The sequence below is a fragment of the Halichoerus grypus genome, chromosome 2 (genome assembly GCF_964656455.1).
Source record: "Halichoerus grypus chromosome 2, mHalGry1.hap1.1, whole genome shotgun sequence".
Lineage (NCBI taxonomy): Eukaryota > Metazoa > Chordata > Mammalia > Carnivora > Phocidae > Halichoerus > Halichoerus grypus.
The window spans coordinates 120014177-120027784 of record NC_135713.1 but is presented as its reverse complement, the minus strand read 5'-3'; the positions used below and the strand labels follow the sequence as shown (position 1 = coordinate 120027784).

Sequence of the window (13608 nt, the reverse complement as noted above, 5' to 3'; positions counted from 1 at the left end):
TTACACGAGCTGTTCCAAGCATCATGGCTCATTGGGTCAGTGATTTATTGCACACCAGGATGAGGTGAGGGGACCAGGAGGGGCCCCGGGCCCTCCATGCCATCAGAACCAGCATCTTTGGCCATGAGAAGTTGTCCAGGTGAATCTGCCTCACAGCTCTCGCAGTCAGCTTCCAGCCCAAGGCAGGGAGGCAGGGACTTCCAGGGACCCAGGCCCCCCAGAGGCCTGGAACTTAAGTAAGGCATCAATCTCCATCCCTAACAACTGCTTCTAGTGGGAACTGTTCTTCCCCAAACTCATCACATCACATATCAGTTCAGCAAGGCCCTGCCACTTCAAACTCAGAACTACACACAGACCCCCCCACCGCAGAGCACCTCCTACCACATGCATCTCTCTCAGCCCTCCTCAGAGGCTCCGGCAATCTCAAGGTTCAGTGTTCTCAATTAGAACACACGCTTCAGGTCCTGTTCCTTCCTTGCCGTGACCAGCCTGCCGAGCTAGGCCCTCTCTGGGCATGGCTGCCACATCTGTTACAGAGGGAGGGGAACAAGCTGAGGGCCCCAAGTCTCTCTGCCCTGCTCCTCACCCCCACAGCATCCCTTCTACTGCCAGCCCTAACCCACCCTCCACTACACCCAGAGGCTTAACCATCCTCCCTGCTTGTTAAGTCCTGCCTGATGATTCACTTCATCTGTCCCCCCACCCTGGGTGGGAATGGCTTAAGGCTCCACTCCTGGCCCCAGGATGAGCCTGCTCAGCATCGAGGGCTTAGAGAGGCAAGTCAGATGCCGAGGTTGAGGGGAGGATGGGAACTGGGGCTCCCAGCTGGAGACTACCGCTGCCTCCCCACCCAACCCCCATCCCCAGGCTGACCCTCCATAGCCCCTTCCATATTACATCCCTGCTCCATCTCCACCTGCTGTCCCTGCAGCTCCCTTTCTCCGATTCAGCCTGGCCGAGGGGCTGCACTGGCCACTTTCCCACAGCCTCCCAGCCCGAGGTCAGAGCCTCTTCCAAATAGTACCAGAGTTGCTAGTCAGAGTCCTCGCTCCATCCACCAGCGCTCCCTAGCCTGTTCCTCCTCAGCTGGGTCACCTTCGGGGAGGGACAGACAGCTCACTACCTCTGGGGGCAGCCCCGACCGCTGCTGATCCTCTTTCTTGTTGCCCCTAGTGAACTCCCAACACGCCCTCAAGTCAGCTCCTAGGAACAACTCCTGAGACGCCTCACTTTCACACGCACACAAACACACCACACTCTGGGAATGCCTGGGAAAGGAGTATACAATTTTGTTGGGGGAGGAAGTAGGCAGCCACTTTCTGAGTCCCAGCTCCATCAATCCCAAAGTCTGATACGTTCTCTGAAGGTAACTTCCAGTGTGAAGACTGGGCGGGATGGGTAAAAGAGCTGATAGAAGGAAAGGAGGTCAGGGGACTGGATGCTAGAACCTCCAAGGCTATCAAACAGGCGCCAACACTCGCGGATCAGGCCCTGGGGCCTCACACGGGGAACAAGGACCCCTTGCCGGGCTGGGCTGAACCTGAACTGTTGGGCGGAGCACAGAGGAGCAGAGGAGGAGCGGGGCTGGGGGTTCCACTCACTGGCAGGTAGTACATCCCGTCCAGGGGCCCCGCCTCGGAGGCCCAGGGTACATGGGCGCCGCTGAAGGCCGGTGGGCCGGGGGACGGCGGCATTGAGAGGCCCGGGATAGGCCCATAGGCGGGCGGGTAGAGGCCAGAGCCCAGGGCCAGCGGGGTGTAGACGCGGCGGGGTGGCCCCGGGGGCGACGGCGGCAGGAGCACCTCTACGTATTGCCCGCTTTCGGGGTCGAAGAGCAGCCGGAGCCGAGGCTGCCGCGGCGCCTCCACAAAGTAGTAGCGGCCGCTCTCGGGGTCCACCAGGACCTTCCCCGCGTACGCGGTCCCAGGTGGCCTGCGCGCCCCCTGGAAGGGGCCTTCGGGGGACCGGTCCATCGGAGGCGCCGAGGCGGCACGGGGCTGGGGCGGGGCTGTTCTGCGGGCCGACGCCTGGGGCTCCCGCGGGACCGACGACCGGACCTCAGTCGCGGGCTCGAGGGCTACAGGGGGAGCCTCCAATTTGGGTGCTATCCCAGGGCTCGAGCTAGGGTGCGCCTGAGGGGAGCTGGGGCAGGGTGGTCGGGGTGGTTGGGGCCCGGCCGGCCCGATGGGCGACTGCTGGGGTGAGGTGCGAGCGCCGCCTAGAGGGCTGTTCCGCCCCTCGCCGTCGGGGACCAGGCCCTGGGCCTCAGCGTCCCGGTTCTCTCTGCCAGCACCGCGCGCCAGAACTCGCCCGGCTCCCTCTGGCCGGCGGCCCAAGACCAGTGCACCAGGCAGGCGGATCTCAGTGCGCGCGAAGGGTTTTGCCGTGCTGTTCTCTGCTCTCCGCCTCAGGACCCCGTTGGGCTGCGAAGCGTCCCGGGGGACTGGGTCAGGAGGCGGCTCTGGGGGCTCGTAGGGGTGCGTCACAACCGGAAGAAAGTCCTTGAGATAAACAGAAGTGTAGTGAGCTGGGGCTGGGGACCCCAGCGCCTGGAACTCTTGTGTCTTGGATGCGCCGCCCTCCTCCCCGCGGGGTTCCGCAGGAGGCACAGGCAGCCCCGAAGCTGGGGTTCCCGCGGAGAAGCTTGGCGCGTACGTGGTCTTCACCATCTTGCGCACGTCGCGGGGCCGCGGGATGGCCACGCGCGGCCGTCCGGAGGCGGCTTCTCCCGGGCCCAAGGCGTCCCGGTGCACATCGGCCTCCAGGGTACCCACGGGGCGACTGAGGCGCAGCTCAGGTGCAGCCACTTCTGGCGACGGCTGACTGCCTCGGAAGGCAAGATCCCGCCTCTCCCGCGTGGACTGCCTCGGCGCCTCTGTGAGCTCGGGAGTCCCGGCTGCGGACGGCCCAGGCAGCTCGAGCTCCTCTTGTCCTATCCCATTCAGAGCTTCCGACGCAGATACCATCGATGAGCCCTGCAGAGTGCGATCCCACGTCTCTTGGGGAGATGGGTTCCACGTCCCATTAGTACGATCTGGAGCCTCCCATGAGGACAGGGCCGGCGGGGACGGGTTCCTACAGCTCGCTGTGGCATTCCTAACTGCAGGTTGCCGAACCTCCGATAGGGAAGGAGCTTCGGGGGATGGGCTTCTTGTCCTGGCAACACTGTGATTCCACTGGGGAAGGGTCGGTGGGGAAGGGCTTCTGCGGACAGTTTCCTCAACAGCGGCATCCTGATTTCCCCATGCAGATGATGCCTCAGGGAACGACGGGCTACTTACCCTCTGAATAGCTCGATTCCACGGGGGCAGATTCTGGGGGGACGGGCAGTGTGGACCTCGTATCGTCCCATTTGGAGCCTGCCACAGCGGGGACGAGCTCCTTGGCCTCCCAGCCTTACTCGGAACTTCCCGGGGGGCCGTAGACTCGAAAGGCGGACTTTGTGCCCTCAGGACAGTTCGATCCAGAGTCTCTCGCGGGAACCGAGTCTTGAGTTCCTGACTGTGAGCCTCCTGAGTCTTCTCCCCTGACTGCAGGAAGATGCTGGAACTAACCGGACCCAACGGTTCGGTACCCGGCGCGGGCTTGTCGCGCCGAATCGCGCGCTCTCGGAGGCTGGGCCACGGCCGTGGTGCCCTGGTGGGGGCTGAACTATAGTGCACGCGGGGTGGCCGAGACCTGGCCTCCTCCAGGACCTTTCGGGTACTGCGGGCCGTTTCCCGAGTCGCACTCTCTGGCCGCCCCGTGGGCCCGAAGGTGGCGCTGCCCGGGGCAGGGGCCGCAGGGCTCAGTTTTCTGGCCAGTGCTGTCTGCACTAGGCCCGCGGCTTCCTGCAGGCGGCCCAGCGACTCGTCCAGGGAGCCAGTGCGCAGAAGCAGTCGGGGGCGCGGTGCTCCCGCCTCCCGCGGCGGACTCCGGGGCCGGGGGCGCAGCTCGATCTGACGCTTGGGCACCGTCCGGGTCCTGGAGGGCGCGTCGCGCTCCTCCAGCGCCACCTCCACACACTCGAACTGCGCTGGGGTCCCAGGACTCGGCCCGCGGGGCCGCAGCTCCAGGTAAGTGGCCCAGCGGGAGCCACCGTCGGGGGTCTGGGGCGTCGGTGTGGCGGGAGCCGGAGTCGCGGGCCCGGGCGGAGAGAGGCTGCGGAAAGCCCGCTTGGTGAGTTGTTGCACCTCGCTATCCGCCGCGTCCGGGCGGCTGAACAGAGCCCCGGCGCCGAAGATGACTTCCATCTCCCCCGACGGCAGCATGCGCAGCTGGGGCTGGGGTGGCCGCGGGCTGGAGCCCGGGCCTCGCGGGAAACCCGAGCCGGGCCCGAGCTGCTGGCGGCTATTCTGGGCGCTGACGGACAGGCGAGGCTGCGCGCCCGCCCCCAGCGCAGGGGCCACCCCGGGCCAATTCGCCCGGCACTCCGCGTCCGGCCCAGCGTCCGGGGGCTCTGGAGAACCCGGAGCCGTGTGGTAGGAGCCTGAGGAACCGGAGGAGTCCTGACGCCGGGCGGGGGCCGCAGGCAGCTGCGCTGGGAGGCCGGGCAGGGCTGGCCCGGCGAGCGCGGTCAGCATGGTGGGGCTGGACGCCGCGCACTACCTCCCTCACGTTCGCCTCCGCCGGTGCCGCGGACGCCCGCACTGTCCCCGCCCCGCCCGCAGATGTCGTGGGGTCACCGCGCCTTAAAGCGGCCGCGTCCGCTCGCGAATCAGTGGCGTCGCCAACGGGACAGCCTTGGGCCCTGGGCTTCGCTTTTCTAACCTTCTCCTCTGGTGCGGGCCAGAGGCCTAGGAGGGCTCTCCAGCCTCGGGCTGACAGGAAGGTGAGGGATGGGCAGGTGTCCAGTTGGAAGCCAGGAGCTAGGCCTAACTCCGCTCCTCACAGGCTAGGAAACAGGCTGAGCAGGGACCACCTGCCTGAGGTCAAGCACCATGGCGTGTGGATCAGAATGTGAGCCAGGGGACCAGGACCACACTTTTGGGTCGGGCAACTCAGGTCTTCTGAGCAATTTCATCTTCCCCTTAGCCCCCAGTGTCTTCCCATAACCCCAGTGCACCCCTTCTCCCTGGCCCTCTCATCACTTGTCCCAGCTAGAGTTCATAAGGGTGCACTCACCACTTTCTTTGACCCATCACCCCACAATCTTTGATGGAGGAGCATTGCTTGGAGGGCTCCCCCAAATCCAGAAGTGCTAGGGCCTCAGGAAGGTGCTGTCCCTTGCTGGACCCATTGCCTTTAGTGGGAACATACTGGAAGGAGCTGGAGTGGATAGCTGTAACTTTTACAGACGGCCTTGGTACCTAGAACAAGCCCTAGATGCTGATGTGGGGTCTCTTAGGACCCTTTGGGGTAGCTGTAGCCCCCTCTCTAAAGCCCCTCTGAGGCAGAAAGAGCTCTGTGCTCCCCCAGGCACTTGCAAGGCCCTCACTCCAGCCCCCACCAACTCAGGACTCACCCTGGGGACAGGCACTGGTGGGGAAGCAGCCACCACCTGTCACTGTCCTGGGATAATGACAGTGGGCACCATTTGCCTTTAAACTTCTGGCTTCAAGTTCCTGCTATGATTCAGGCCCTGGCTGGCCTTAGAGCAAAAGCACCAGCACCTCCCCCTCTCCCGTGCACTCACCCTCACACTGACCCAGGTTAGGCTAGACTTCACAAATCTGACTCAGCCTCCCAGTGGGTCTCCTGCCTGGGTGTGTTCCCATGATCACCTAGCCATCAGTGATGCCTTGTGAAAGGATCAAACCTGCCCATCATCTAGCCCTGCATATGTAAACTTAGCAAGTCATTGCCCCTTCAGAGACTGTTCTCCCAACTTAAAAATAGACAGAGCATTGTCCTTTTCCCTTCCTTCCCCTTGTGAAGAGTCAGTCGAGCCTCTGTTTGGGGGAAGTGTAAGAGGGTACAAGTGTGATTCACAGGTATAACATTCTTGTTATATGATGGAAATGGATTTCCCAAATTCACTGTGGGCCTGGAACCGACTTTGATGTCTCTGGTCAGGGCTTCTCTCTCTCTCTCACACCCACACCCACACCCACACCCACACACAGCCCTTCCTGCTCTATAGCCAAGTTGGGAGAGTTAAATTTACCAGGGCGCTGGGAGTGGGGTGGGGTGTTTACAGGTAACCAGGGGTAACCAGAGCTGTTTACATAGGGAGGGGATTAAATACCAAGAGTAGGAAGGACAGTGCCTATTAGACAACAAAGTAGTCCTCCCCTAGGCTACACCCCCACGCTTCCCCTCCCCCTACTACCCAAGGGAGGGAAGGAAGTGGCAGGGGCTGGAGACTTGAGCATCATCCTTTTCTGAGCTCAGGAGTGGCCTGGAAGATGGTGGTCCAAGGCCTGTCCCTGACCCAGTCCTTGGTAACTTGATTCTCCCTTCTGTCACCAAGGCCCTCCAGAAGGCAGGCAGGAAGGAAAAAAAAAGAGCACCTTCTGCTTCTTCCCCTGCCTCTTCCCTGGGAATCAGGTCACGGGTGAGGCCTGTGGTGGCAGAGGCCGGGACCCACAGGGATAGGAAGGATAGGGATGGGGACCCCCACAGCAGAGAAGGCAGAGGTCGGGCATTACAGCCAGTGAACAGGAAGACGACGACCATTTTATTTTTCCCTGGGACGCTGGTGGCTCCGGGCCTGACGCGTCCCCGAGGCTTTCTTATGCTTCTGGTCCAGCACTTGGGCCATGTAGTTCTCCTGCTGCTTCTGGATCCGGTAGTCAGACATGTGATTCCTGCAACGGAGCCGGCTGGGCATGGGCTGGGGGCAGTGTAGGGTAGGGGCCAGAGAGCTGGCTCCCCACTTCCATCAACAACCCCCAGCCTGGCCCAGACCCCTCACCTGAAGATCTGTTTCTGCTGGCTGATAACTTGCTGCAACTCCTTAATCTCATTCTCTTTGCCATTAAGTATATCTTCTTGCTTTATAATGTGAGACTCAATTTCTGTGGGGGAGAGAGGCAGGGAGGAGGGGTGGTTCCCATCCCACGGGCTCCTTCCTGAGATAAGGCATTCATTCCCTTACAGGTCCTTTAAGAACTTGGCTCCCCCCACCCAGGGGTTCTCCACGAGTAGCTGCTAACACCTTAGTAAGAATGAGTTTATTATGGAGTTTTGACAGGCTGGTGGCTGAGGGGCGCAATGTCTGATGATGTGTCAGTGATTTCACAATTCTATTCTGGACCAGGTGACCCACATGAGGGCAGACGAAGGCCCTTGCAGAGAGGTGGACAGTGCTGCCCAAAGGCAGGAGGATGAATGGCTCCTGCCCTTAATTCCTGCCGATCCGTACAGATATGACCTCCTTGGCAAGACCCTTCCCAATCTAAAAGTACATCCCCTCTTAATAGTTCCTATCCCTGCTTTCTTTTTCTTAGACCTTATAGCTAACATACCATATATTTTACTCACTTGTCTTCTTCCCTACTGGGATTTATATCCATAAATGCATAAGGATAAAGATTTTTTACATTTACTGCTTTAACCCTAAGGTCTAAAATAGTACCTGGCACATAGAAGGTGCCCAACAAATTTATTTGTGGAGTGAATGAACAGGATAGCCTCTGGGGGTTTAGGACTTAGAAATATCACTTAGTTCAGTCATCTCAATCCCAGCAGACCTACTAAGGGCCAGTTGGATGCCCAGCCCTGTGCTAGGGATTCAGGGGAGAAGACAGGGTCCCTACCCTCAAGGAGGCAGCTCCTGAAAGAGAGTTAAGACTCCGAAACTGACCAGAACACAGAACAAGGCAATGTTTCAACAGCGTTAATATTGATGAGACAGTATTACCACTTTGGGCAAGTTGCCTCCTTTTCTAGACCCGTTTCCTCATCTGTAATGGGGACGGGGACAGCCCCTGTTCCACAGGGGCGTGAGGAGCACCCAGGGAGATAGTGGTGGCAAAGCTTACCCCCACATTAAGTGCTCATTAGACGCAAGGATGATTTTTGTGTCTTGTATCAAAATTGAAAGAGGCTGTAGGGATCTAGAGGGTGCTTCATTTATATGAACTGTCCCTTGAGGAGCCCTGGAAAATTCTGATCCCCTTGCCTTTAAAGACTGGATGAACATTGACTAGAACACAAACTCTAAAAATGCAGAAATGCTGAAGCATTGAAGGTTTCAGAAGAAAAGATTTGGTAAAAAGTTAAGGCACGGCAAAGAAAAGAGGAGACAAACAAAGACACAGGGGAAGGAAGAGAATGAAAATGAGCTGTGGGTCACAGAACCAGGATTGTTGAACCTTCTTCCCAAGGTCACCCAGATTGATTGATTGTGAAGTTCTTTTGGGAAAAGGCATCAGAAATTTATATGAATCTTTTAAAACAAATGAGAGATAAATTTAAAATAAATAGCACCTAATGAGAGAATGGTTAGAAAATCCCTTTGAGAAAAATAAGAAACTATGTAAGTGTAAAAACCAAACTAAACCCACATAAAGGGAGGTTGGAGGGTGGGGAGGGCACAGGCCAGGGAAGGCTCAGGTCATGACATTTGCTCAGGCTTATGTCCCAGTAGAGGGGTTTGGGACATTCTGCAGGGAGGCAGCCATGTTCCATCCCCATCGCATACACACATGCACCTTGCACAAGCAGAGCCCTCTGGCCTTGACTAATCTCTAGGAAATGCTCTGGCACCATCAGGAAAGAAGTCTACGTTCCTTTTAGGGAAATGCGGGGGGGCATAGGTAGAGAGGGAGGAAGGACTGGGGTCCAGTGGCCTTGGGTATGGAGGCAGTGACTATGGGTTGAGCCCCAGGAGGCCCCAATGGGAGCCCTTGATCAAACGGCCGTGGGGCCTGTCAGCCCACCTAGTCAGATCAAGACATCAGCCTGCTGGCATCTTACCAGTGAGAGTACTCACCAAGGGAGACAGAGGGCTGGATTGATGGGTATGGGGTGCCCAAGACTCCAGGTGGCAGCCCATCAGGAGGGACCCTGAATCTCTTTTGGACTTGGGCTCTGGTCTTTGGCCTACTCAAAATTGGCTGCAATGCATGAAGCAGGTTGCATATGGAATTCATATCTATTTCTTAATAGATATGAATAGGTAAAGGGAATTTAGTGTCCTGGGAAACTAAAAAGGGGGTTCTAAGATCTAGGGACACTGGATGGCTGACAGAAAATGCCCCCAAACTCACAGCACCAACTGAGCCAACAAGTGGCCACAGACATCTGGCACAGAGCAGAGATGAAAATTAATGGCCTACAGACATATTCTACTCAGCCCATACAATAGTTTTAAAATTTCTAAATCAGTTGCCAACACTAAAAAGTCAGAAAAGTTTTTGTTAAAAAACAAAAAAAAAGGATCTGACAATACTGGGCCTCCATTCCCACGGCAGAGGCACTAAGCCCTTGAGAGGTGGCGTGGCTCTTCCCATCACCACGGTCCCCACTCCTCCCTGTTGGGTCCCCACTAGGGGTCAGCTCCCAAATAGGACTGAACTTGCCCTGTTGTTCCTCTTATAACAGTTGTGAGTCAAGTACACTATTTCTAATACCCATCAAACGTGGGAAAACAAAAGGTGGACTAAGAAGGTTGTATGTTTCAAGAAAAATGGGAGCGAGCCCGTTCTTTTATGGCCATGAAGAATATTGTACACCAACTGCTCCCCTCATTTCCGTGGCCTGCCTGGTCCCTGAAGGCCTTTGCGAAGGTGTGGCCCGCCTGGGCCTGCCTGTATCCTCAGCCGGGGGCAGAAGCTGGGGTGAAACCCTGCCCTGGACACAGGCACTGGGCTGTTAGGGAAGAGCCCATGCATGTAAGCGTGGGGGGGGGCACGGGCCTCCCGCCTACCATTGCACTTGGTGATGAGCTGGTCCTTCTTGCTGGATTCCTGCAGGGCTCTGCTCTTGACACTGGAGAGCCTGGGGGAGAAGATAAGAAAGGGTGGGAAGGCTGACAGGCAGACTGGACCCCTAACCCGTCACCCCCCTACCAAGGCCCACTCACGCCTTCTCAAAAGCCAGCTTCTCTTGCTCCAGCTGTTTAGATAGCACCTCTACCTCTCCGAGGGCAAACTGCAACTTCTCCTCTTCTTTGGCCAGGAGGACCTTGGTCTTGGCGTGGGCAGCTTTCTCTTCCTGCAGGGGCAGCAGCAGTGACCTCATTAACTCGAAGCACCCTGGGTCTCCTCGGTTCCCTTAACCAGCTCTATTTCTCAAAGAGGCACATGGAAGCCAGGACCCAGGAAGATTCTGTTCTCACTACTAGGGCTGGAGGCTCTCAGTAACTGTGCCCATCCACAGGGATCCCAGGAAATGGGGGAAGATTAGGAGCCTGCAGAGTCCATTACTTACCACCAGCTTCTTCTCCACTGCCTGGAACTCTTCCTTACTGACAAAATTTTCATCCTGGAGAACCATCTGCAACAGAGCCAGGCTCAGGGAGGGCCTGGGGCTGGAGTGGGAGGGGTACTCTCTAGGGAGCAGGAGCAAGGTTAGACAGCGGGATGATACCCACAGCACCTAGGATGAGACTTGGGCTCTGAGAAGGGAGAATTTGGTTCCACAAGATTCACAGAGGCTCAGCTCTAGGTCCTACCCTCAAGGAGCAACCAGTCTGATATAGGAGATAGCTCATGGCCAGCACTTCTAACATGGTGTGTGCTATGATGGAGAACCACAAAGGGCTGTGGTGGTCAGGGGAGGCCCCTGGCCTGGGGAAAGGTCAGAATTGCTTCCAGAGAAGGATCATCAGACAGGACATCTGACTGCTAAACAGGGGCAGGCCAGAAGAAGGGGTGGGATAGAAAAGTGTTCGGGTGAGAACACACATGCAAATGCCAGCTTCGAAGAAAAAGAGGTGGGTACCTTCAGGGAATTGCAAGTAATTCAGTGCCTAGAGCTGCACACACCCATTAGAGTGAGAAATAGTTAAGTCAGTTTTGTTTCTGAGATGGAGCTATTTCACGACCTTCTTATCAAGATATATTAAAAAAAAAAAAAAAAAAGGGAAAAACCATGAAAACTCCAACTGGCCAGGATTTTACCATGCCAGGTAATCTGTGGCTCCAACGTTTTGAACTCGCGAACGAGGGTTTGCTTGAGAAGGCAAAAGCAAAGGGACATAAAGGGGTCAGAAGCCCTTAAGTTAACATGTGTAAGGGACAAACCTGTGCTTACTCTACTCAGCATGGCGCTGCATTAGACACAGGGAAGGGGATGTCCACAATAGAAAAGATGTTATAGTTTCAATGCCTGCACCTGAGGGCCCTGGGAAGCCAACGAAGTCATCTCCAATTAGAAATGGGGAAAGTGGGACACCTGGGTGGCTCAGATGGTTAAGCGTCTGCCTTCGGCTCAGGTTATGATCCCAGGGTCCTGGGATCGAGCCCCACATCGAGCCCCACATCGGGCTCCTGGCTCAGCGAGGAGCCTGCTTTTCCCTCTCACTCTGCCTCTCTCCCTGCTCATGCTTTCTCTCTATCTCTGTGTCTCAAATGAATAAATAAAATCTTAAAAAAATAAATTAAAAAAAAAAAGAAATGGGGAAAGTGAGGCTCGGTGAACAGACCGGGACATAACTACCAGGCCTTACACACCCAGAGAGTAGAAAACAACTTGATTTTGATTTAAATTCCCTGGTAAATATTCATGAAGACCTTGCCCCATTTTGGCTCCACCCCTATCACCTGGAACACATCTGGGCCCCGCCTCCTCCTGATGACGCCATTGGCAAGGTGCTCTAAGCTCGCCAATGGCTTCGGGACAGGGTTTGGCCCCGCCCCCTCCATTTAGGTGTCAGGTCTGGCCTGTACCCCAGCTTTTCTGGCTGCGTACCACGTTCCTCAGCTGATGGATCAGTTCCTCCTGAGATTCGATCACGTCCCGCAGTTGATCAAAGGCGAGACACACTGATCCTGACCCCCCCTGCGACCACCCGAGGGGCGTCGCCATCTTTCGCCCCCGCCAGCTCGTTGGAAATGGCTGTCTCTGGGCGCCTCACTCACCGTCGCCCACCAATGAGAATGCAACGCCATAGAGCACCCTGGCAACCAGGGGCGGGGACTTCCTTTGTTAGCGGGGATAGGGCCCGCCTCTTAAAGGAGCCGCTCTCTGAAAGGGGCTTACTGGGGCGGGGGAATCTCTAACAACCCTTAGGAATTTAAGTTCATAGTTTATTTGCACACCTGTTTTGTCTTGTGTTTGTCACGCAGACCGGAGGAGCAGTCGGGGCCCGGCTTATACTTCTTTAAGGAAGTGAACAGGCCTTACTCGGATAACGGCTCTCTCAGCCTTCTCCCAGGGCCTGTTAAACTGCTAGAGCTCTGAAGCAAAAGCTAGCTAAGGCGACCCCTGCATCTTTACCTTACCAGGCTTCTTTGTCGCGCCCTAATTTCTAGATTTCCCCCAGAGTATGGGACTCCAGCCTCCTGTGATCACTCTTCCACGTATGAATACACTCAGTACTTAGGTGGCCTGAACCCAAGCAATGAAGGGAAGCCCAGGAACAGGAAAGGAAAGTGGCCTCACCCAAGATAAGAATCCTCGTGCTCTGGTACCAGGCTTTTGGCAGCCACACTGGACCCATGTGCGACCGTGTCAAGGTACCGGGGAGGGCCCTGAAGAGATCAGGAGAACTGAAGAGGGGCATGAAAGTGATGGGGAACAGAGGTACAGAAGGATAAAGTGTTCCTAAAGTGACCACACATCCTCACCGAATCCCCTTTGAGGGCTTTTTTTTGAAACCCAAATAAGATTAAGTAAGCTTAGGAAGAGTCAGAGCTAAAATTTACTGAGTATTTACTGTTTTGTGGCACTATTGTGCCTTTTTAGTACTATTTAATGTAATCATCACAATAATCTTGGGAAGTAGGTTATAATATTCTTTTACAGATGAGGAAATGCAGGTTCTATGAGGATGAGTAACTTGCCACGGTCACCCAAGCTAGGAAGCTTTGGAACAGGGTTTTAACATGGGAAGTTTGATTCCAGAGTCCATGTTCTTTTTTTTTTTTTTTTTTTTTTTTTTAAAGATTTTATTTATTTATTTGACAGAGAGAGACACAGCGAGAGAGGGAACACAAGCAGGGGGAGTGGGAGAGGGAGAAGCAGGCTCCCCGCAGAGCAGGGAGCCCGATGCGGGACTCGATCCCAGGACCCTGGGATCATGACCTGAGCTGAAGGCAGTCGCTTAACCAACTGAGCCACCCAGGCACCCCCAGAGTCCATGTTCTTAACCATGATGCTGTGTTAGATTTTTGATGAACATAATGGATACTAAAGTTGTAGAATTTGATACCCCCAGGCAGGAAATGACTATATTAAGGAGTTTGGAAAAAGTATTATCAGTGGGGGCGCCTGGGTGGCTCAGTTGGTTAAGCGACTGCCTTCGGCTCAGGTCATGATCCTGGGGTCCCAGGATTGAGTCCCGCATGGGGCTCCCTGCTCAGCAGGGAGTCTGCTTCTCCCTCTGACCCTCCTCCCTCTCATGCTCTCTCTCTATCATTCTCTCTCTCTCTCAATAAATAAAAATCTTAAAAAAAAAAAAGAAACTTAAAAAAAAAAAAAGTATTATCAGTGACCAGGAAGGGGAGCTGAAAGCAGCTCAGGCTGCTCCCCAAATCTCCCCAGGGGCCTCTTTCGGGGTTGAAATTTATGGCTTGA

At 55.9% G+C, this 13608-nt stretch overlaps 2 protein-coding genes across 2 annotated transcripts; both read right to left on the bottom strand.

Moving 5' to 3' along the window:
• Positions 1–12: 12 nt before the first annotated feature.
• On the bottom strand, positions 13–4565 carry PROB1 (proline rich basic protein 1). Its single transcript, XM_036088849.2, has one exon. The coding sequence runs from the start codon at positions 4563–4565 to the stop codon at positions 1503–1505; it is 3063 nt and encodes a 1020-aa protein (XP_035944742.1). The 3' UTR covers positions 13–1502.
• A 2013-nt stretch (positions 4566–6578) lies between these two features.
• Positions 6579–11961, bottom strand: SPATA24 (spermatogenesis associated 24). Its single transcript, XM_036088872.2, has 6 exons — positions 11782–11961; positions 10300–10365; positions 9953–10083; positions 9797–9867; positions 6839–6941; positions 6579–6731 (listed from the first exon to the last, which is right to left on the bottom strand). Exons 1-6 carry the CDS (start codon positions 11896–11898, stop codon positions 6602–6604), a joined length of 618 nt encoding a protein of 205 aa, XP_035944765.1. The 5' UTR covers positions 11899–11961; the 3' UTR covers positions 6579–6601.
• Positions 11962–13608: the final 1647 nt, after the last annotated feature.